Source organism: Mustela nivalis, assembly GCF_964662115.1.
Source record: "Mustela nivalis genome assembly, chromosome: 2".
In the NCBI taxonomy this organism is placed as follows: domain Eukaryota; kingdom Metazoa; phylum Chordata; class Mammalia; order Carnivora; family Mustelidae; genus Mustela; species Mustela nivalis.
The window spans coordinates 37,265,618-37,289,941 of NC_139021.1; the positions used below are offsets into that span (position 1 = coordinate 37,265,618).

The 24,324-nt window shown below is 35.6% G+C and overlaps 1 protein-coding gene across 2 annotated transcripts in view; it reads left to right on the forward strand.

The window, feature by feature from the left end:
- The window catches only part of STK3 (serine/threonine kinase 3), a 231,922-nt gene that overhangs the window by 105,334 nt on the left and 102,264 nt on the right, over nt 1-24,324 (forward strand). For both annotated transcript variants that reach the window (XM_082722790.1, XM_082722789.1), the window contains 2 exons: nt 5,404-5,541; nt 11,253-11,378. In XM_082722790.1, coding sequence (XP_082578916.1) covers nt 5,404-5,541; nt 11,253-11,378 — 264 coding nt within the window. The remainder of the gene's footprint in view (nt 1-5,403; nt 5,542-11,252; nt 11,379-24,324) is intronic.

Below are 24,324 nucleotides of genomic sequence, written 5' to 3' on the forward strand. Positions count from 1 at the left end.
TAATTAATAAAGATGTAGATTCGTATTTTTGTATTAACATCTCATAGGTTTTTTGTTATCCTTCCCTCTCGTTCCCCACTTCTGTCTGCTTTCCTAACAGTATTTGTCTAGTGAGGATTGAACTCCTCGAGTGCTAGGCAGGTAGAGTGCCAGAGTCTTTCAGACCCCAAAAGGAACCTGAAAAATATCCAGTCCAGTGTCCTCACTTACATGAAGAATGTAAAGCTACACAACAAGTCAGAGGACAATTGAGAGCTCAAGCCTGTTTTTCTGATTTAGGTCCAGCATTGGCTTCATTCCATTGTACTGTTTGCCCTCTTATTTGTGTAGTCTTTTAAAAACTACTTTTGTTATATATCCATTTCAGAAACTATTTTCATTTGATTTAGTAGGTTGTTGCCTGCGTATTATGTTTGCTATCAGGAAACAGCTATGTTTGTTTAGTTCTTTGAAGTTTTATAAAGTGCTTTCTCATTCTTTATCTCATTTATTTGTTAGGAAGATAACCTTTTGTTCCTATACCTGAGGTTCTTGAATAGTGGCCGAGATCTCTTTGTTATTCCGGCATGTCCGTTGCTTCTGTATGTTAACAAACGCAGCTACCTTCACGTAAGGCATCTGTGTTGACTCACTCCACGGGGATTATAAAGTGCGGGGAATGTAGTTTCTCAGCTCCAGCTCTTTCCACATCTGGGTGCTCCTGGAATCCGAGGGCGTGAAATTCCAGACTTGGAGGCAATTAGTTGTTTTGAGGCACTTGCATTTCTTGGCTTCTTTAGACTACTTGTGATCAGGGAAGTTCTTTTTAAAACTTAATCAGAGGTTCAATATGTAGTTAAGCAACACATTGTATAGAAACAAACACAAGGATAATCATATCATTTATTGTACTGACATTCTTCAATCAAAATGGTGTTAGAGATAAGATAAATTATATGGCTGTAATGTGTGTCCATGCAATTTGGTTGGTGGCAAGGAAGGGAGTGAATTGTTAGTCTAAGGCTAGCCACTGATTGCCAAAACTTTCTACAGCAGGGGCATATTACCTAATTAGCTCATACAAAACCTGGAGATTCTTAAGAGGATCTTTTATGATTCGTGATTAGGTTAAATTAGTTGAACAAAGTTAAGTCTATGAGAAAGTCCTCCCATTTGTTATTGATTATCTAACCTAAAGAAATGAAGGTGGAAATAAAAGGTATAGTGGTTTTCCTGGAGACTTTTAGAGTGTCTACACTTGGTAGATCATGTAATAAGACTTACTTGTTTGAACTGTATGCAGTTAATTGCTTGTTTGAGAATAGAATGTGAACATTTTAGGATCGCTTTATGATAGTCCTGGGTAAATAAGAGTTAGAGTTAAGTTTTTTATCCTTGAGTTTCTAATAGCTACTGCCGAGGTGAGCCTTATATGTTAAGATTATCTGAAGATAAGACGGCAACTCATTGGCTCAAAGTTCAAAGGAGAGCATTAGCTACAAGAACATAAATCACTAAGTTGTTATCTATCAATTTGTAACAAGTGCAGATGAACAACGTTTATCTAGACAATCTTGTATCATTTACCTATAGTTTGAGGTCAGCCTGTATAGGGGCTTATGTGGTGCTTTGAACTGATTTTGCGGAGATGAGGTTCAAATATATTTTTCAATTCTTTGATTTGAAGCAGCAGGTGCCCCTGGGTGCCTTTTCCAGCAGCTGATATTAACCCCATTTTGCCCATCAAAGCCAGATTAGGTTCTGTTTCAACTATGGAGCTGAGATTAATTAGGTTGTTTACAGAATTTTATTTTCTAGCACTTCACTCTTTGCTGTTTGTTTTATGTGTTAGTTTTCTACCCCACAAGTTAACTCTGGGCTCCATGGCTTTGAGATCTTTGTCTTATTTTAAAATCGGTGATAGCAGGGCTCGCAAAGTTAGATACCTGAAGGAACCATCAGGTAAAGTAGATAATTGAGCCAGGCTAAATGATGCCTGTGACCCCAGGAGAACATACATCCTGGGTAAAGTCAGCCTAATTGCAGCAGATTCTTACCTTGTAGAAATGTGGACTTGATATTGCCTGAACAAAGTATGTCCCCTGATGTTATTTAGCCTGCTGCCTATCAGTTTGCTACTTTATTAGAACATAGTTTTGAATACAGAGAGTACTTCATAGGTGCTTATTGTGTCATAAAACTGGCTACACTGCTTTTGAAGGACTATCTTGGATGTAAATACATGTAATATAATGAAAGATGTTTAAGAATGTTCTCTTCTATTAAAGGCTTTTCCCTTTTTTGAAAGAAGATGAATACACTAATAAAGAGATTAACTCTTACCCAGAAGCAACAGGCTCTGACATTGAATCTTCACTGGTTTGTCCATGAATGTCCTTTGGATCACAACAAGTCAGAAATCAGTGATAACACATTGTACAAATTGTTGCATATTGCAAGGGCTTTTTCAAAAGAATGATGTGGTGATTGTTAGAATACCTGAATGCCTTGCAACTAAAGTATTGGTTTTTTATTTCTTGAATTCTAGAATAATCTTTCATTCTTTTTTTTTTTTTTTCCTCCCCTCCTAATCAGTGTTAAGATATATTCTTGGTTCTTCCTTTTTAGTATCTCCTACCTTATTTCTTCCATTTCATTCCTGTAGAAACCATCCTGGTTTGAGCTCTTCATTACTCATCTTGGGGCATCTTTCCTAGCCCCTAATTGCCTTTTCTATTCCATATTTAGAGCAGCTCCAGGGTTTTTGTTTTTGTTTTTGTTTAATCTATTTCTTGGGTCAAAAACAGTCCAATCAAACACACAGGAAAAAAACCCTTCTTTCCAGATGTGTACTTTCTTGCTGACCAAACTTCAGGTCCTCCATTCCTCTTCTGATCTTATTTCCTAGTCCCTTACGATGCAGTCAGTTGTTCTCTGCTCCTCCTGATGGCCTGTTCACTCTCTTGCTTTTCCTTACACTATTATTATTTATTAGGAGAATGACCTCTTTTCTATGTGCCTTATATCATTTCTCTTATTATCATACTGTTATTAATTCTTTTATTGTTTGTGCTTTGATTGCCAGACTAGGTTAGAAGTTTGTTAAGGGTAGTATTTCCTTGCTGTATTTCCTGCTGCTTCTTTGAGCTCCTTTTAATGCTTAACACCATGCTTTGTGTGTGGCAGGCACTGAACTTGATTATTACTTTATTTTTTCCTTCATCTGTATTTTTTTACTGTAGTAAAATATACAGCATAAAATTAATCATGTGAAGCATATAGTTCTGTAAAATCGTGTACATTCACATTGGTGCACAGCAATCACTATTATGCATCTTCAGAATTTTTCCTTCTTTACCAGTTCAAACTCTCTGCCCACTAAACACTAACTCTTCATTCCCACTTTCCCACAAGTCTTTGCCACCACCATGTCACTCTCTGTCTCCATGAATTTGACTACTCCAAGAACCTCATATTAGAAAAATCATATAATGTTTGTCCTTTTGTGACTCAGCATAATGTTTTCAAGGTTTATTGGTGTGGTAGCATGTGTCAGATTTTCTTTTAGGATTAAATAATATTCCACTGTGTGTGTATTTACAGTGTAAACACGATGTTTTGTTCATCCATTCATCTGTGGATTGACACTTGGGTTCCTTCCATCTTTTGGCCACTTGTGAATAATGCTGCTGTGAACATGGGTATACAAATATCTCTTCTATTCCCTGCTTTTACTTCTTTGGGATACATACTCAGAAGTGGAATTAGGGAAACATGTGGTAACTTTCTGTTTGATCTTTTAAGGAATCACCGTATTGTTTTTCAAGCAACTGCACCATTTTCCATCTCCACCAGCAATTGCTCCACATCTTACCACCATTTGTTATTTTCTCTCTCTTTTTTTTTTAATAGCCATGTTAATGGATGTGAGAGGTATCTCATTGTGGTTTTGATTTGCATTTCTCTAATGATTAGTGATGTTGAGTACCTTTTCATGCACTTATTGACCATTTGTATGTTCTTTGAAGAAAGAGCTCTTTGAGTTCTTTGCTCATCTTTTAAGTTGGGTTCTTTGGTTATTTTGTTGTTGAGATGTAGGAGTTCTTTATATATCCCAGATATTAACCTTTTATCATACATACTATTTGCAAATTATTTTCTCCCATTTTTGGGTTGCCTTTTTACTTTGTTGATAGTACCCTTTGATGAAGTTCAATTATCTATTTTTTTCTTTTGTTGCCTGGATTTTGGGTGTGATATTTAAGAAATTATTGCCAAATCCTTTGTCTAGAAGCTTTTCCTCTATGTTTTTTTGTATGTTTATAATTTTAGCTCTTACTGTTACTATCATTGACCCATTTTCAGTCAGTTTTTTTGTATATGGTTTAGCATAAGAATCCCAAATTCATTTTTATTACATGTGTATATCCAGTCTTCTCAGCACCACTTGTGGAAGACACTATATTTTCTCCACTTAATCATCTTTCCTCATTTATATTTCATTGAATGACCTTGAACTTCTTTGACTGTCACAGTTGTGATTGTAGTAGTAGTAGTAGTAGTAGTGCTTGATACATTTGTTTTAACTTTATTATGTTTTCATTTTTTATATCTTTTCAAAGAAAATGGTGTTTTACAAATAGTATTTTATCAGGAGCTATTGTAGATGCCCAAGAGAGAAGTTAATTCATTACAAACAGTGATTTCCTAAGAACATTAGGGATTGATTCTCTTGGTTGAAAAAGGATGGCTGGATAGTTAGGAGGACAGGGATGATAGGAAGACTTTTTAAAACTTTTGAATTTTGAACTACCTAAATGTATTTAATTAGTTCTAAGATAGTATTACTAATTTAAATAGTAATAAATGCAAGTGTTACATTACCTTTGAAACTTTTTATTTGGAATCCTGACTCATGTATTTAGATAAGGAAATAAAAATCTTGGCTCTATTAGTATTATTTCAAATCACAGTAGTAATTTTATTTATACTTAAATATTATGGATTGCAGAAGCACATTGGGCTGCTTCTATCCATTTTGATAGCAGTACTTCTATAAAACTGAAATGGTAAGTAAATCTGGCACGCAGTAGCAATATTAGGGAATCCATCTGTTTAATTAGAGAATGTCCTTAGTTGGGTAAAAGGGTTAGAATTGCAGTCTTCTTTGGAGACTGATTAAAAATAATAGATAAAATAAAGAATGATGTGCTCAATGAGCTACAATTCAAATAGAGGAAATTTAATGGGAAATGATTACATTAGTAGCAGATGGACTTGCTTCCTGAATTGCAATCTTACTGGAAATCCTAGAACAGCTTAAATTTGTTTTTCAGATTTAGAGTCTGATAGGAAGATAGATTTGTTTATTTGGTGTGCTGTTGTGATTCTTACTGTGTCTTTTGGCTATTTCGTTTTTGCTAGGCTATTTTTATGATTCCCACAAATCCACCACCAACATTCAGGAAGCCAGAACTTTGGTCCGATGATTTCACCGATTTTGTTAAAAAGTGCCTTGTGAAGAATCCTGAGCAGAGAGCTACTGCAACACAGCTTTTACAGGTCAGTGCTCATTCACTTAAGGGAAAGATGTTTCCTCTGTACCTGGTAGCTGTCTCACACTGACCAGAATTGTGGTGGGTTTATTTAATTGATTTCTCAAGATGTAAACCTGCGAGGATATATGGATTGACAAAGATACACACACCATTCTTATCCTACATGTTTTCTTTGTCTCATTTTTTTCTTTTCTGCTTTCCAAATTCAGTCTTCTGTCTTTTTTCTGTTTCTTTGTTGTTGTTGTCAACTCTTCCAGAGTTGTTTAAAACAAAATTTCCAAAGTGTTCTTATTTCAGAAATGAGTTATTTTCTCCACTCTTACTATTTTTCATGTTTTTTCCCTGATGTGTTGTTACTTGTTGACCCAGCAATTATTCTTTGACTTTTTGATATACCATACAGTATATAAATACAAGATCCCTGAGCTCCTTGAAAATATCTCATGTTGTATATACATACTGGTTCCAAGATTACCTATGTCCTTTTAGTACTCCTGTTATGAGTAGATATTATATTCAGAGCGCCAGGAATTTTTTTTTCTCTTAATCTGGCTTGATATTTAACACAGTCAGAAATAATTTAACATTTTAATAGGTTTTTGTGTCTTTATTTTCTCCACCAAATTGGCTTAGACTTCTAAGCTAATAATAAGACTTGGTATTTGGAAATTAACTCTTTTTTTTTTTTTTTAAGATTTTATTTATTTATTTGACAGAGAGAAATCACAAGTACACGGAGAGGCAGGCAGAGAGAGAGAGGGAAGCAGGCTCCCTGCTGAGCAGAGAGCCCTATGCGGGACTCGATCCCAGGACCCTGAGATCATGACCCAAGCCGAAGGCAGCGGCTTAACCGGCTGAGCCACCCAGGCGCCCGGAAATTAATTATTTTTTGACCCAGCAATTACATTCTAGAAATTTGTTTTACAGAAAAATTTAACCATGTGTGATATAACTTATGTGTAAAAGTATTCATAGTACATTGTAATGGCAAAGGATTGGAAACAACATAAATATCTGTCAACAAGTTGGAAGCAATCTAAGATCCACTGAGAGGAGTAATTGGCAGAATCACTCCTCTGCCATTGGCAGATTGGCAGAATATATATACATATATGTATATATCATTGTAATTTATATTATTATATTCATTATAATATTCACTCAGTCATATATACCCACCAATTTGTTATATTAACATATAAATAATAAAGAATACAATTACATATTTCATTATAATTTCTTGTTTGTTTTTTTTTTAAGATTTTATTTATTTGTCAGAGAAAGAGCAAGCACAATCAGGGGGAATGGCAGCAAGAGGGAGAAGCAGGCTTCCTGCTGAGCAAGGAGCCTGAGACAGTACTGGATTCCAGGACTCCAGGATCATGACCTGAGCTGAAGGCAGACGCTTAACTGACTGAGCCACCCAGGCGTCCCCATAATGTCTTTCATATATAAATCATGTGCATATGCCCGTGTCAGAGCTTGTAGTAGAGTAGCTCTGGAAAAATAATCAAGAAACTGGCCTCCAGAGAAAGTAACTGCCTGGTTGAGAAACAGGAGTGGGATGGAGACATACATTTTTCTGAATGCTTTTTGAGCCTTTTGAGTTCCATGTTATATGTAGGGATTACCTTTCAAAAATTAATTAATTGAAACATTTATTTTGAAATACTGTCAGCATTTCAAATGAATTTTGAGCACGTAACTCAAGGGTTGATTGATATTGTTGAGTATCTCAATTAATCAACCCCAAGGAAGGCCAGAAAGGAGTGGGGAGAAAAGAAAAACAGAAAAAATGGGACAGATAACACAAAAAATGATGGTGAAAATAAATCCAAATATATCTGGTAACTGATTTTTAGATAATGTAACAAATATTTCTTTGCAGACTTTGGTCCATAATCTTTTCTGATCTTAAGAAAATAAATTCTGGGTTTTTTGTTTTTGTTTTACTTTTGAGTTTTTAGGATAAAAAAGCATTTAAGAAATATTCCAGGGGCACCTGGGTGGCTCAATCAGTCAGTCAGTTGAGTGTCTAACTCTTGGTTTTGGCTTAAGTTATGATCTCATGGGTCATGAGATTGAGCTCTGTGCTCAGTGGGGAGTCTGCTGGAGATTTTCTCCCTCTACCCATCTCCCTGCTCTCTCTCTCTCTCTCCCTCTCTCAAATAAATAAATCTTTAAAAAAAAAAAAAGAAAGAAATATTCCAGTATAATTCCTTAATTTTTGTGAATGATGATCTTGAAGCCCAGAAAGGTTAAATGACTCACTGAAGATCATACCGTGAACATGACTGTGGTAGGTTATTTCATTTGCCCCCTAGCTCCACTCTTTCTCCACTCTGTTTTCTGCCCAAGAGGTTGACCTGTATGGGGTACATTAACAAGCTCTGTTACCCTCTAGTTTTTAGTTGGGTTTGGCTCAAACATCTTTCTTTATAATAAGAGTAAATTGTGCAACTAATTTTGTATAGTGCTTATGAGCCAGTATTGGCTTTCTTGATTTTTTTTCTCTATTGAGCTACTGTTGAGTGCTCAAGGCTCTCTGTTACAATGTACTCTTCCTTGTCTAGCTTTTTTTTTTTTTTTTTTAATGATTTATTTATTTGAGAGAGAGAGAGCATGCACAATCATGAGCTGCAGAGGCACAGGGAGAGAGAATCTCCAGCAGACCATTCTGAGCCTGGAGTCTGCAGTGGGGTTTGATCTCATGACCCTGAGATCAAGACCTGAGCTGAAATCAAGAGTGGAGAGTTTAACTGACTGTGCCACCCAGGCATCTCCCTGGCACACCTTCTTAACTGACCCCTTGCTAACTCCTTTCTTTTCCCGTATAAATTCTGAAGTAATAGACTTGTAGTTTCCTTATACAGACCATGCCTTTTCAATCCTCTGTACCTTTTCTCACACTGTTTCCCCCACCACAACCTAGTTTAAAAATCCCATTCACAAACAGACTCCTTCTTACTCTTTTAATTGTTTCTAATTCAAACTAGGTATTCCTCCAGGAAGCCTTCCTCTCATCCTCGTTTAGGCTAGTTGTCATTCCATGGTGTTCCCATAAGTGCATATCATATATTGGTATCTGGTGCTTAATACATGTGTATTGGAGGAGCGCCTGGGTGGCTCAGTGGGATAAGCCTCTGCCTTTGGCTCAGGTCATGATCTTGGGGTCCTGGGATTGAGCCCCACATTGGGCTTTCTGCCCAGTAAGGAGCCTGCTTCCCCCGTCTCTCTACCTGCCTCTCTGTCTTCTTGTGATCTCTCTCTCTTTCAAATAAATAAACAAAATCTTTTTAAAAATTACATGTGTATTACGTAGAATAATTATCTTGAGTCTCATTAGACTCGTTTGAGTCTTATTTGGTAGATGCCTAGAAGCCAATCTGTCCCTTAAAGGAGTTTTTCACGCCTTACATATTATGAATTGATTTATGACTCTCAGAGGACAGTCTTACTATGAAGTTTTAGTGGACACATCTATAGCCTACCTGGAAGGTGATACTGTGTTGATTTCTAGACCCTGAAAAAGAAACAGTTTTTAAAAGGAAATTCATGCTGAATTGTTATGGTGGTTTATTCTCCATGGCCTAGCATAAATAATTGCTTAAATTTAAAGAATCATACGCTGAAAGGATCCTTTGAAATTGTTAGTTAACTCATAGAAGTTTTCAAAAGATGAGTTAATTGAAACCCCAAAGATGTTAAAGGACAGGGTTCAAGTTCAGCCTAGTGGCACTAGAGTTGCTAGTGGGCAGCCTCCAACCTAAAGTCAACTTCTGCCCCAGGAAGTTCTTCTGTGATCATGTGAGGTTGACTGAGATCTGCCATTATTTGTATTGACCCCAGGGCTTGGCTGGAACAGATGGTGTCCTGGGTTGCTGTGCACTCCTATGGCATGTGACTTACTCTTCATTTCACCAGTTCAGCTGAGTAGTAGAAACTATCTACCTTGTTGTCCCTCTCATTTACAGTAGTCAAAGTACTTTCTCTTCATACTTTAAGATCTTTATCAAACTGTGTTATAGTGTTTGCTCTAAGCTTTAAACAATTGAGAAAACTCAAGAGAAAAAGGGAAATCTATTGTATTTACGCTATTTTTGCTCTTTCCATTGTTCTTTCTCCTAATGTTTCACAGTCCTTCCTTCTATTACTTCCTTTCTGTCTAGAGGACTTCCTGTAAGCCTTTTTTTTAAGGTAGGTCTGTAGTAACAAATTCTTAGTTTTTCTTCATCTGAGAATGTCTGGTCTTCCTCTTCTTTCCTGAGGAAACACTTTTATGTTCTGTTGATCTTTATTAAAATAACTGTCTATTGACATATAATTATGAAAATTACATTTTTGAAGCTGATTGCTGCCTTAAAAGGTTGTCTGTCTCAAATTGTACTTGTTCCTTTACTTTCTCTCACCCTTCCCCAGCCCCCCTCATTAAGTCATCGAAGAGGTGCTAGGTGATTCAGTCAGTTGAGCATCTGACTCTTGATTTCAGCTCAGGTCATGATCTCAGGGTGGTGAGACTGAGCCCCACATTGGGCTCCATGCTCCAGACTCCATGTGGTGCCTACTTGAAATTCTCTCTCTCTCTCTCTCTGCCTCTCCTCCTGCTAAGTCATGTGTTTGTTCCCTCTCTCTCAAAAAAAAAAGTCATTGAAAACCCAGGCCTATTCTTTTTTGTTTTTTTAAATTAACATATAATGTATTATTAGCCCCAGCGGTACAGGTCTGTGAATCGCCATGTTTATGTACTTCACAGCACTCACCCTAGCACATAGCCTCCCCAGTGTCCATAAACACAGGCCTGATCTTGTGGTTTCCCTTCTGTTTATCAGAATTATAAAATCAAACTCAAATACTTTAGCTAGATCAGAATAATACAAAAAAAGAAGTTAAAAGTTTTATACGTACTATAGAAATGAGACAGTATGTTCTGAAAAGTATTTTTCTTCTATTGCTGTTATTTTGCTATTGGGGATGATTATATTATTTAAAAGATAATAAAGTAAAAAAATATATATAAGAGAAGTAATGAAGTAGTTGCCCTCCTTTTTACCACTGTCAGTTTATTAAGGTTAATTAAAATTTGTATGTATTACCAAAATAATTTTATTTTCATATGTAATATCACCAATCTCTTATTTTTATGAGCTTTTACTTAATTACTTTTTAATTTTTAAAAGTTTTTATTTAAACTCCAGTTATCTAACATACAGTGGAATATTAGTTTCAGGTGTACAATATGTGTTTCAACACTTCCATACAACATCCGATACTCATCATGACAAGTACATTCCTTAATCCCCACCACTCACCTCTCTCTGGTAACTGAAGATCACCACTCGGTAAAAAGTTCTTCTTATCTTTTTCACTATCTAATTTATACTTCCTTCGGACAATTATATTTTTAAGGGTAAGGTAGTTTTATTAATAGGATTGTGTTTTGTGTGTGTGCTTTAATAGTTTTCTAGAATCAAGTTAAACCTAAAAACAAAATCTTAATTTCTAAAGCAGCTGAAATATTCTCTTTTCTTAATGTATACATTTAATTCTGGTTGAAAGATCAGTCATTGAAGCTGATGATCCTGGTTAGCATTTATGCCTTTTTAAAATGTATTTTAGTTATCATTCAAAAAATTGAAGCAGAAGGAAAACTTCCAGACTCTGGTTATCATTCAGAGAAATCTTTTGAATTTATACCATTGAATTTTACTTTTCCAGCATCCTTTTATCAAGAATGCAAAGCCTGTGTCAATTTTAAGAGACCTGATCACAGAAGCTATGGAGATCAAAGCTAAAAGACATGAAGAGCAGCAGCGAGAATTGGAAGAGGAGGAAGAAAATTCGGTTCGTAAATACCCTCAAAAAGTCAATTTCTTTCCTTCTGAGTCATTTTTAATAACAAAATAACATAATTATGTATCACATTTTATGATGTCTAATGCTTCTCTTCTTTACTAATGATGTTTTCCTTCTTTTAAATTGTACAGTCTTTTCTGGTTTAGGATCCAGAGATGAATACCTCTTGGTATTCAGATAGTTGTAAAATCTGAAAACATAAATATTTTATTTTTTTACTGATTGAAAATGTTATTGATAGTATTACATTTTCCCACAGAAGTTTGTTTTAATCTTATAGTTACACAAATAGTATTATTTTGCTAATTTACATTTAGTTTCAATTTCAGAGACTAGTTATCCAATGGGAATTTCTTGAAATTCTTTTACCCTTTTCACCAATTATTAAACCTTGTGTCATAAGGTATCCCAGGACAAGAACTAGTGTGCATCTTGGCAGAGTTGATTTTTGATCAACTTTGAGACAGATGTTTTAAACTTATTTTATAGATGTAAGATTTTTACTAATGAATCTACCATTCAGAATTTTAAATAACATCTTTATAAAGATGATTTTATTTGTAGCTGTGGGATTGTGTATTAATTCTATAAAGTTAAATAAGTGATATGGAATGAGGTAAAGGCCTTGGTTTTTGCATTCAAAAGGCTTTCTACTTCCCACCCTAGGTTCCTGTGTGTTGGTAGGTACAGTTATTGATTACTCATTTGTAAATGTTGATTTTTTTTTCTAGATTTTTTTTGTAGTTTTAAAAGCACTTTTATCATATATTATCATGTATTATCATATATTTATCATATACCATATATATTATTTATCATATATTATTTCATTTTATCTTTTAAAAAAAGATTGGTCACATATATATGTTATTATCCCATTTTGCAGATGAGTGGAATTAGGTTAGGAGAGAAGTGATTTACCAAATTTCACAAAGCTATTGAGGAGCCAAGAATAAAAATAAAAAACTTGTAAGCTCCCATGTTCATTCATTAATGCTTTATGCTCACTTTTCAATCAGATGTTTACCAGGGCTTCAGAAATAAGCAATGTTGACTTATCAGAGTTACATAATTTCTGATAAGTTTATATTCACAAAAATGTCTAGTTTTTGCCCTTCTGTGGTTGTACCCATCTGCCTTGCTTTTACCTTATGCAAGCTTCATATGAGTGCTGGGCTGGTAAACTGCCTTCAGTTAGCTGTCAGTGGCAATTGATTGTTTGACTCTTTCTGTCTTCCCTACGTAATTATAGACCAGTTTCCATTTTTGATGGATAAAGAACCATTGATGACTCCAGAGCTTACCAGTTTTTACTAGTCTTAATACCTTGCTATAGTCACTTCAGTGATTTTCTGCTGCTTCAGTGATCTCTTTCTTCACTATTTTCCTCTCCTCTGCTGAGCTCCAGCATGACTGATCTTCTTTCACATTTTTAATTTTTATTTATTTTATTTTTTCTTTTGATTTATTTTTTATTATGTTCAGTTAGTACATCATTATAGTATAGTATAGTACATAATTAGTTTTTGATGTAGTGTTCAAAGACTCATTAATTGTGTATACACCCAGTGTACATCACAGCACGTGTCCTTCTTAATACCCATCACCATGTTACCCCCTCTCCTCTGAAATCCTCACTTTGTTTCCTGGAGTTCATATCCATAGTCTCTCATGGTTCATCTCTCTCTCTGATTTCTCCCCTTTCAGATTTCCCTCCCTTCCCCTGTGGTCCTCTGTGCTATTGCTTATGTTCCACATATGAGTGAAACTATATGGTAATTGTCTTTCTCTGCTTGACTTACTTCACTTAGTATAAACCCCTCCAGTTCCATCCGTGTTGATGCAAATGGTAGGTATTCATCCTTTCCGATGGCTGAGTAATATTCCATTGTATATATATACTACATCTTCTTTATCCATTCATCTGTTGAAAGGCATCTTGGTTCCTTCCACAGTTTGGTTGTTGTGGACATTGCTGCTATGAACATAGGGGTACATGTGCCCCTTCTTTTCACTGCATCTGTACCTTTGGAGTAAATACCTATAGTACAATTCCTGGGTTGTAGAGTAGCTCTATTTTTAACATCTTAAGGAACCTCCATACTGTTTTCCAGAGTAGCTGTACCAGCTTACATTCCCACCAACAGTGTAAGAAGGTTCCCCTTTCTCTACATCCTCACCAACATTTGCTGTTTTCTGTTTTGTTTATTTTTGCCATTCTAATTGGTGTAAGATGGTATCTCATTATGGTTTTGATTTGTATTTCCCTGATGGCTAATGATGTTGAGCACTTTTTCATGTTTCTGTTAGCCATTTGTATGTCTTCTTTGGAGAAGTGTCTGTTCCTGTCTTCTGCCCATCTTTTGACTGGGTTATTTGTTTTTAGAGTGTTGAGTTTGAGAAGTTCTTTATAGATCTTGGATATCAGCCCTTTATCTGCAGTGTCATTTGCAAATATCTTCTCCCATTCGTGGGTTGCCTCTTTGTTTTGTTGACTGTTTCCTTTGCTGTGCCGAATTTTGATCTTGATGAAGTCCCATTTTTGCTTTTGTTTCCCTTGCCTTTGGAAATGTGTCTTGAAAGAAGTTGCTGTGGCCAATTTTGAAGCAGTTACTGCCTGTGTTTTCCTCTAGGATTTTGTTGGATTCCTATCTCACATTGAGGTCTTTTACCCATTTTGAGTTTTATCTTTGTGTATGGTGTAAGGGAATCACCCAGTTCCACTCTTCTATATGCAGCTGTCCAGTTTTCCCAGCACCACTTATTGAAGAGACTGCCTTTTTTCAATTTTTTTTTTTTTTTTTTTTTTCTGATGTGGCCAAAAACCTTTCCCTCCATTGCTTGAAACCTTTCTTCCTGAGTACTGGAGTCACTTGGTTCTTATCTTTTGAGTCTCAGCTTTAAATATCACACACTCCAAAACTTAGCAGCAATACACATTACAACTTATTACAACTTAACAATACACATTTATTATTTCATGATATCTGTAGATCAGTTATTTCAGAAATGGCTTATTTGGATGACTGTCTTCTAAGATAGCTCACCCATAGGGCTATTGGTGCGCAGCTTCCTTTTCTTGTCATGGGGGACTCTCTCTAGGGCTACTCGAGAGTGCTCTCAGCATGGCAGCTGGCTTGTCTTAGAGTAAGTGATCCAAGAGGAAATCTCAGTGCTTTTTATGACATAGTCTCAGAGGTTGCACACTGTCCCTTCTGCCACATTTGATTTGTTAAAAGAAGTTACTGGTCATGGACAGTGGTGGAGTGGGGAGCTCCAAGAACCTATGCCTTCACAGATTTACATGCCTGCCACCTCCCATTTTCTAGCTTGGCAGCAGCCTTGGGAACAACAGCAGAGAGGGGTGGTGGGGGGGAGCGGTAAGAACCTTGTTCTCAGAAAACTGTGGCTTTGTATTTTGTCCTGCCTGGTCATTCCCTGAGGGACCAGCACAGAGATTTGCCTTTGTTTTGGGCCCCTGGGCTAGAGAAGCTTCCTGGATGGTGTCTTTCAAAAACATCTAAACTTACTAGAGCTAATAAACAAGTTCAGCACAGTTTCAGGGTATAAGATCAACATACAAAAATCAGTTATGTTTTCATCAGAATAAATTTAAGCAAGGTGAAAGATTTGTATAGTGAAAAAGTACAAAACATTGCCAAAAGAAATTAAAGAGTACTTACGACATCGGCAGAAGGATATCCTGTATAAAGGGATTGTAGACTTAATAATGTTAAGATAACAATATTTTCCAAAGGATTCACAGATTAATCCAATCCCTATCAAAATATCATTGATCTTTTTTGCAAAACGAGAAAAGCCAACGCTCAAATTCAGATGGATCAAGGGGACCCCAAACAGCTAAAACAATATTGAAAAAGAACAAAGTTGATGTATTCACCTCCCAATTTAAAAACTTAACATAAGGCTGTAGTAATCAGATGTGGTACCAGCATAAGGATAAATATATATACCAATGGAATAGAATTGAGAGTCCAGAAATAAACCCATACATCTATGGCCAGTTGATTTTCAACAAAGGTATGGAGTTTCTTTGGTGAAAAAACAGATGGTACTGGGACAACTGAATAGCCACATATAAAAGAATGAACTTGGACCCCTACCACTCATCATCTACAAAGGCCTTTTGATATAAGATCTGATTGGATGGATCAACAAACTAAATATGATGTTAAAACACTTAGGGGAAACCAGAAGTAATTTTCTTGACTTTGGATTTGGCAATGGATTCTTAGATGACCAAAGCATGAGTAACAAAAGAAAAAAAAACAAAAAGAAAAATTGATCATAATATAAAACTCTATATGTTAAAGGATATTTTCAAGAAAAGAAAAGATATCCTATGAAATGGAAGAAGATATTTACAGATTATGTGTCTGGTAAGGATCTAGTATCCAAGACATGTAAAGAACTCTGGCAACTCAACAAGAGAAAGACCTAATTGAAAAATAAGGAAAAGATTTAAGTAGCCATTTCTCCAAAGGTATACAAAGGGCCAACAAGCACACGAAGTGAAGCTCAGCAACATTAGTCATTAGGGAAATGCAAATCAAATCGACAATGGGATATTACTATACACCTACTAGGTGTGCTATTATTAAACAAACAAAACCAGTAAATAACAAGTGTTGATAAGGATATGGAGAAATTGGAGCCTTCATACACTGCTGATAGAAATATAAAATGGTACAGCTTTCATGGAAAATAGTTTGGTAGTTCCTTAAAATGTTCAACAGAATTACCATATGATCTAACAATTTCACTTAAAAGTATATACCCAGAAGAATTGAAAACAGTCCATAGCACTATTCACGATAGACAAAAGTAGATAAATTGTGGCATATACATACAATGGAATATTATTCAGCCATAAAAAGAAATAAAATAGTGATATATGATACTATGTATAAACCTTATATCATGAAGTGAAAGGAGCCAGACATAAAAAGTTATATCATGTAATGTGAATTATCTGAAATAGATAAATCTTCAGTGACAAAAATCAGGTTGGTGCTTGCAGGAGACTGGAGATGGGGAGTAACTGCTTGATGAGTGAACTCTTTTCTTCTAGGGTGTTAAAAATATTTTGGTACTAGATCGAGGTGTTGGTTTACAACATTGTGAATGTACTAAATGAATCACTTTACACCTAAAAATAATATTGTGTTAGCTGAAGTTCAACTAACAATCAAAACAAGTCACATAGGGGCATCTGGGTGGCTCAGTGGGTTAAGCCTCTGCCTTCGGCTCAGGCCATGATCTCGGGGTCCTGGGATCAGGCCCCGCATAGGGCTCTCTGCTCAGTGGGGAGCCTGCCTTCCCCCTCTCTCTCTGCCTGCCTCTCTGCCTACTTGTGATTTCTGTCTGTCAAATAAATTAAAAAAGAAAAAATTAAAAAAAAAAAACAAAAAAAAAACCAAAAAACAAGTCACATAGTCTGCCTCACACTTAAGCAGAGAAGTGGGCTCTACCTTTTCAGGGAAAATTTCAAAGAATTTATGGGCATGTCTTAAACTAACAGGAACTGTCCTGTAGTTGCAAATGGCTTACATTCTTTGCACATGGACGGAGTGGGTATACTCACCTCCTCTTAGGCACTGTCTCTTCTTTACTCTTACGTTTTATCCCTTTACATCACCAGCTGTCATTTCATCTTCTAAATCACATTCAGAAAGAGATGAGAATCCTTCAGTCTAGTTCATTTCAGTTTGAAGACTTACAAGCTAAAGATTAGTTACCTGCCCCCACATACTTAGTATACGGTGGGACTCAGGCATAAGATTATCACTATAGATAGTTCTGTTCAAAAAGAATGAGGACAGGAGGCACATTAATTAGTACTCCATGGCAGTTTTAGAATCCAGCCAAGAAAGTGTTAGAAGTTCCTTGAATATTTCAGTTCTATTCCTGCCCTGTTTCTCTCCAACCTTTTGCTGTGCCCTCTTGAGTTCTTGATTCTATTCTCTGTCATTCTTCCTTTTTCATGGAAGCTATTCTATATTTTGAACTAAATCGTTTTCTCAGCCTGCTTCCTACCTGTAGAAGTCTGAGGGTCCAAAGTCCTTTTTTTTTTCCTTAAGATTTTATTTATTTATTTGACAGAGAGAGGGAGAGAGAGAGAGAGAGAGATCACAAGTAGGCAGAGCAGCAGGCAGAGACAGGGAAGCAGGCTCCCTGCTGAGCAGAGAGCCCGATTTGGGACTCGATCCCAGGACCCTGAGACCACGACCTGAGCCGAAGGCAGAGGTTTAACCCACTGAGCCACCCAGGTGCCCCTAAAGTCCTCTTTTCATTTTGTGCTGTCTCTGTTCTACTGAGACTATGCTGGTGATGTTTTGGCTAAAAAACAAGAACAAAAACCCATTGTGGGTGTCCTGTAAATCTTACTGTGGTTCACTCCATTAGAACAGATGATGCTCACATATTTTGTTTAAATAATTGCTTCTTTACCTTAGGCTCCTGCTAAGATTGCTATGGGGCAATGTTTTTAAGCTTCTTAAAAGCCCTATTAACCCATCTTGACTCTTTCTGAAGTCTTAACAAAGGATTTTCCAGTCACTTCTGCAGCTTGATTTTTAACACTATTTTCTGAATGTGCTTTGGATTTGATGTTTGTGTAGAAGCTTTTTCATAATTGTAGCATTGTTTGCTGTCTGAGAGGCTAGGAATTTACAAAACCAGTAAGTCCTGATTCCTTTTTTGTTTAATTATTCTTTCTTAAGCTTTTTCTCTCTTCTTTTGCATTTTGTTGTAAGTAGCAGGAAGAAACTAGGCATCACCTTAAACACTCTGCCTGGTAATCTCCCAGGTTAATAGGTACATTTTTTACTTCTCTGGTTATTATTACACAATGTCCTAAATTTTCAGCCACAGCATAATAAGAATATCCTTTCTTCAAGCTTCCCATGCAGTTCTTAAACTCTAATTAGCCAATGATTTTTTAAAAGGCTAGTTTTAAGTTAGCTGGTATGGTTTATTGAAATATTATACAGACACTTGAATGAATGTTTAAATATTTATACAGTAAAAGAGTTAGTGCTTATTGTTTTTAAGTAAAAGAATAAGGCAAACATTCCACATGTAGTATGTTGGATGATTACTTAAAAGCAGAATGGATGGTGTTAATAAGTTGAATTTATGAGATAAGGCACCCAATGCACCATTGACAAGCAGTTATTTTTAAAGTAGATTAAAAGATTGATAAAGAGTTTACAAGAGTCGCTTTGTCACTGGAGTTTAGGCTTTTCCCATGCAGATCACAGTGTTCAGTAAAAGACAAGTAGTTGAACAGATGTAGAAGAATGTTACATTAAGTGAAATGTTGAGTAAAAAAGTGGGATACTTCTTGATGTTGCATGCATGTGTGTAATATGCATGTATATATTGTATGCTTATGTCAGGCCCTTTATTTTCACTTCCATCTAAAGAAAGTTATTTGATTTCCTATTAGTTTAGCAATGACTCAGAGAAAAAGATTTTGCCTATTAATTGGCCTGGGACTATGTCTTAGGGGTTCTGTTTTTGGAAAAGAAATGGGGACTTTCTGGTGATTTATTTATGGTTTGAACTCAAAGCTTCTGAAGCTGTGGTTCTTAATGTCTTAAGGTGGCATATCCCCTTTAAATGACTCATTGAAGCCGTGATTCTTGGCATGAGTGTGGGGAGAAATGAGGGGTGCTTTGAAAAATTCACTCCTGTACAGGTGATGATATAGCCTCCATATGAGCATTTCTCAAGACCTTCCTCCTCCTCCCTGCCCCTGATTTACTAAGGGAACTTCATATCTCTCTACCTGGTGAGAGCCTTTTGAACGAGGTGGTGAGCAGAACTATAAAATCAGCAGCTTCATTTAGTACCAAGCCTCTCATATACCTAGTTGGTTAAGTGGTAGAATTGATCCAAGAGCAGGACAAACTGCTTGAGTTTAGTCCTCATTGTGTTCCCATAGAACTCTGTGTCTTTGGGCAAATTGCTAACCTGGCCACTTCACTTTCACCACTTGTAAAAAGGGAATTAATGATAGACCACACTTCATAGAATTCCTGTGGGAATATAATTTTTAAAAAATATCTAAGCACTTAGAACTGTATTATACATAGTCTGCTCAGTAAAGTTTAACTTTCATATTTATTAATGCTGCTACTTATGCCAGCAATATTGTTGTTAATTATAACATTTTGGCCAGATTTTGTTTTTGTTACTATTTGGTTTGCTTCATTTTTGGTTCCTTTGGTAGTAGTTGTTGCTGCTGCTGTTTTGCTACTCAAAGGGCCACCAAGATGATGTCACTAATCACATTTGAACCAATATTTATATTCACAATTTCTTTTTAAGTATTTTAAGACATACTTTAAGTGGCCAAATATGTTTGGAAGAATTGATAGAGATTTTTGGAAACCTGCTTTAAGGTTATAAAAAATATATTTGAAGAAAAACAGTAAAGAAAATTTATTCTCATTCCTTTACTTCCTGAAAGTAAATTAGTTTTCATGAGGAACATTTATATATGAGATAAAATTATTGGTCAAAATGAAAATTCTTAAAAAGAATTGGTTTTTCTCAAATGTTACATTCCTACACTCTCTGTAGGAGCAGTAGACTCTGTGTATGTTCAAACACAGATCATTTATTAGTTTTCTACTTTTTTCCACTCATTCTTTCTCTGTCCTCTCTCCTCCTCTAATCTGTATTGACTGCTTTCTGGAGTCCTGAGCAGCAGGCACCCTAAGACCTCCCTTGAGCATCATCCTATGACTTTCCTTTTGTTCTGTTCTGTAGTGGATCCTTTGTTCTATCTCGTGTTTCTTGTTTTACTTCCTCATTCTGATGGCCCCTATCTCCCAGGAGCTTCCAGACATTAGCAGGGTATTTTGTTTGTTTTGTGTTTTGTCCCCCCCCCCCCCCCCCCGCCCCAGAACTTGTTTATCTGACCTTGTCTTTATTCTACCTTTACCCTTGAGAGATTGAGTATAAAATTCTGGGTATAAAATTCTGGATTGGAAGTAACCATGTTCCCTTAAAATTTTGAAGGCTTTGTCCTGTTTTCTGACTCATCAGAAGACAGATGACAGTCTGATACCTGATCTTTTGAATGTTTTATGGAAGATTTTTAGATCTTAGCTTTTCTCTGTTATTTAAAGCTTTCATGATAATGTGCCTTGTAGATCTTTTTTTCATTCATTGTGTGGGGTGTCTTTTGGCCCCTTCACTTTAGAAATACCATTAAGTGCTGTGTAATTTTATATTTGCTTTTTCATGGTACTTTTCTTTCATCTCTTCTCTCTGCTCTTGTATATTGTCTCTTTCTCTCTCTGGCACCCCTTTTATTTGGTTATTGGACTTCTTCGATTTATCATTCAATGATTTTTTTTTTTTTTTCTCGTTTTTTCTTCGAGGTCTCATCAAGTTTATCTTCTAAACCTTCTATTTTTTTCCCATGTGAAATAATTTAATTTCCAACATGTCCGCCTTTTCCTCATTGTTCTTATATTATCACTTTGATTTTTTTTTTTTTGCTTCCTACCTTGTCTCTGTTTCCTTTGTTTTCATCTCTGACTTTTCACTTTATGGACTTACTTCAAAGGTCTAGTGATGTTATCATAAGCACTAAAATTGCTTGCTGGACACTCTGTATGTAAGAGTAGAACTAGGTGACTTGCGTACCTTACTGTAAAATATACTAGGATTCATTGCTCTGAGGCTTGAATGTGCTTGCTTCTTGTGACTTCTCTCCTTGCAAGCTTAAGTTTTAGATTTCTTTGGTCTGGTGATTTAGCTGCTACTTACAGATTTATCTGCTTTCTAGCTTCCAGATTTTTGGACATCTCCTGTTTGCTGTTTTCTCCTCTCTTGTGATCTCTGTCTTTATGAGTTTTCCTTTTCTTGGCTTTTATAATTTTGGAAGCGTTTTGGGAGTGATAGGCTTAAACCCATATGTTCAAGCCTCCATTTTAATGGAAACTCTTACCATTTGTCATTTCTTGGCTTTTCCTGAAATTGTAATTTGAAATACTGAGTTTTTAATATGATATTTAATGTAGATAATTAAGTCTACAAAACTTCATATATTATAATGTTTATAAACTCCTTGAATACTCATAAATTATCACAATTCAAAGAAAAATTTTAGCCTGTTCAGTTCTGGATTAGTTAGACAGTTTGTAATAGTGACCTAAGAAGGGAAGGGAAGCTTCTAAAAGGTAACTTACACAAAATCAGGGCAATTTAAGGCAGATTAGTAGTTGTTAACCATAGAAGTAAATGGATATATCTCTTCTTTTTGAACTACTGTGTCTGTTACAACTAATTTTAGATGGTGGACTAAAGAAAGGTACACTCTTGGAATCTTCAGCCCCAGTGTTTGAGAATAATTATAGAATAAGGAACCATTATCTGATTGATGCGACATTTGTCTTAACATTTATATCTGTGATGTCAAGGTTGTTGCTTTGTAACCTCTCCTTATTTTCATTTGTAACTCATCTTGGTTACCTTTGGCTAATTAAACTTGCTTTTTAATTTGCTGTACTTTGGGAGATTCATTTGACCAATATCTGCTAGTTATAGTTCTGGAGACTGGTTACCTTTTAGGATATGCCGGGAGTTTTGGGATAGATACTTTGATATCCTAGTTGTTTTCATTGAGATTTTCCCCATTCATTTTTCTTCATTTTTGATTATTTCAAAGAAGAATTTGTTTTTTTTCAGCATGGAGGGAGATTTGTTCTGCCAAGTTTTATTTCTGCATTGATTTTTATCCTGGAGGACTATATTCTTTGACAGCCTTTATAGTAGCTGTCTTTGGTCCTGACCCTGGATTGTGCCTTATCTAGTGAATGGACTAATGGGACACAGAGCCATGTTGGCCCTGGACCATTGGAAAATTTTATAAAGCTAAATTTTGAGATAATGTAGATTGAATTCTTTTCCTAATTCTAAAAACCTAGAGCTGTGAAATTCACCATATTGAGCTGCCACATTATAAGAGACATTTATATTTGATATTCAGTATTAATACTTGAGGTTCATTGTGGATCCTGCTTTTTCCATTCTCAGTGAGTGCAATTTCCTGAGAATTTATGAGTTATACCAATATCAACTTATAATTTTTCCAAATTTAATTTTCTTCTACAGAGTTCAGCTTACTACATATGGAGAAAAATTTGTGGCCTAAAATTAAATAGATATTTCCATCAACTCTCAATGTGACTTTGAAAAGGAAACAGTTTATGATAACCATTTCAAGATATGTTGTTTTTAAAAATTTTAGTTCTGTACACCTGTGTCCTGGGTAACTATTATAAACAAACCTCCTTAAAATATTTTTTTATTCAAGAAAGGTATGGGATATGAGTGGAAATAGTGCCTTATGAATTTGATTTTTATACCTATTATAGAAAAAGCTAGTCTGATGAGAATACATCCTGACAAATTGACATGTTTTGATAGATGTTGAGGTAATTGTGCAGATTTAAAAAATTAAACAAATTGCAAACAGAGATTTCTGCAGCAGGTTAATCCCAATATCAAGGTTTTTGTGTTAGTTTAAGCATTGCTAAACATGACAAATAATTTTTTTGAGCATTTCTGAGCATGTGATATAAATTTGGTTCTGAGATGGGTCAACTGTATAACATAGTAAGAAAGAATTTGTTTCTTAGATGTTAGTGGAAGATATTCCCAAATCTGTAGTGTGAGATGATTAAATAACATAACTGTATTTCTTCATATTTACTGTAAATACTTAAATTGCCTATAGAATGTCACCTTTTTAAAGAGTATCTGTAATGAGAGTTGCTCTATTTAGTAGAACTTTAAAAATGGAACATTTTGTTGTCACCAAGGAGCATGAATAGCAGAGTATAAAGCGAAGGTATGTGGATTGTTTCTGCCATATGAATTTTAAAAAATCTTGTCCAGTAAAGGATGCCGCTTTAAAACTAGGACAGACTTCGGTGCATTCTTTTTTTTATTAAACCATGTACATATTGAAGTTTGCTAAGTATATACTTCTTGTCATGTCACAATTCACATTCTGTGAATGTGACATTTTACTCTTGATGTTACCCATGGTCACCTGGATGAAGTAGTATTTATCGGGTTTCCTCACAATAATATTGTTCTCTTCCCCTTTCCATACTTTACACTTTGGAAAGAAACCACACTATACAGCCCATAGTTAAGGAGTGGAGAGTTATGCCCCTCCTGTTTGAGGGCAGAGTGTCTATATAACTTATATGGAATCTTTTTACACAGGGAATTTGTCTGTTCTTCCCATTTATTCAATAATTTATGTCAGTGATTCATGGTTATTTAATTTACACTTTGCATTTGAATTTAATACCACTTTATTTATTTTGTTCTCAAAGTGTCCTAGTTTTGACTGTCGGGAGCCTTTTCTCTTTGGCACCTTTGTGTCTTTGAAATACCCCCATCATTGTGGGTTTTTTATTTTTTTTTTTTTAGTATTTTCTTACTCTCTGACCCTGTAAGATACTTATATATCTTGTATATATCCTGCCATGATTCTAAAATCCTAGGAGCCTAGTTCCTTTAATTAGAGAATGGCATTCAAACCCAAGAGCTGGACTTGGCTTATTGCCACTGTGGGGTATTATAAACCCTCTCAGTTGACAAAGCAAATGTGTTCATACTAACCTATGTATGAACACATACCTATAAACTATATATCTGTATGTATCTGATTCTGTGTATCTCCATCTGTATCAATGTTAAGCTGAACATGAGTTTATACTGATATCTCTGACTCTAACCCATCACGACATGGATCATTCTATGTGCCTCCTCTTGCTTGTTTATTACCTCCCACTGCAATGGTGAGAAATCTGGCTCCCATCACCTACTACTCCTTAGCTAAATATTTCAGTTCCTGTATACATGTATAGTAGTTTCA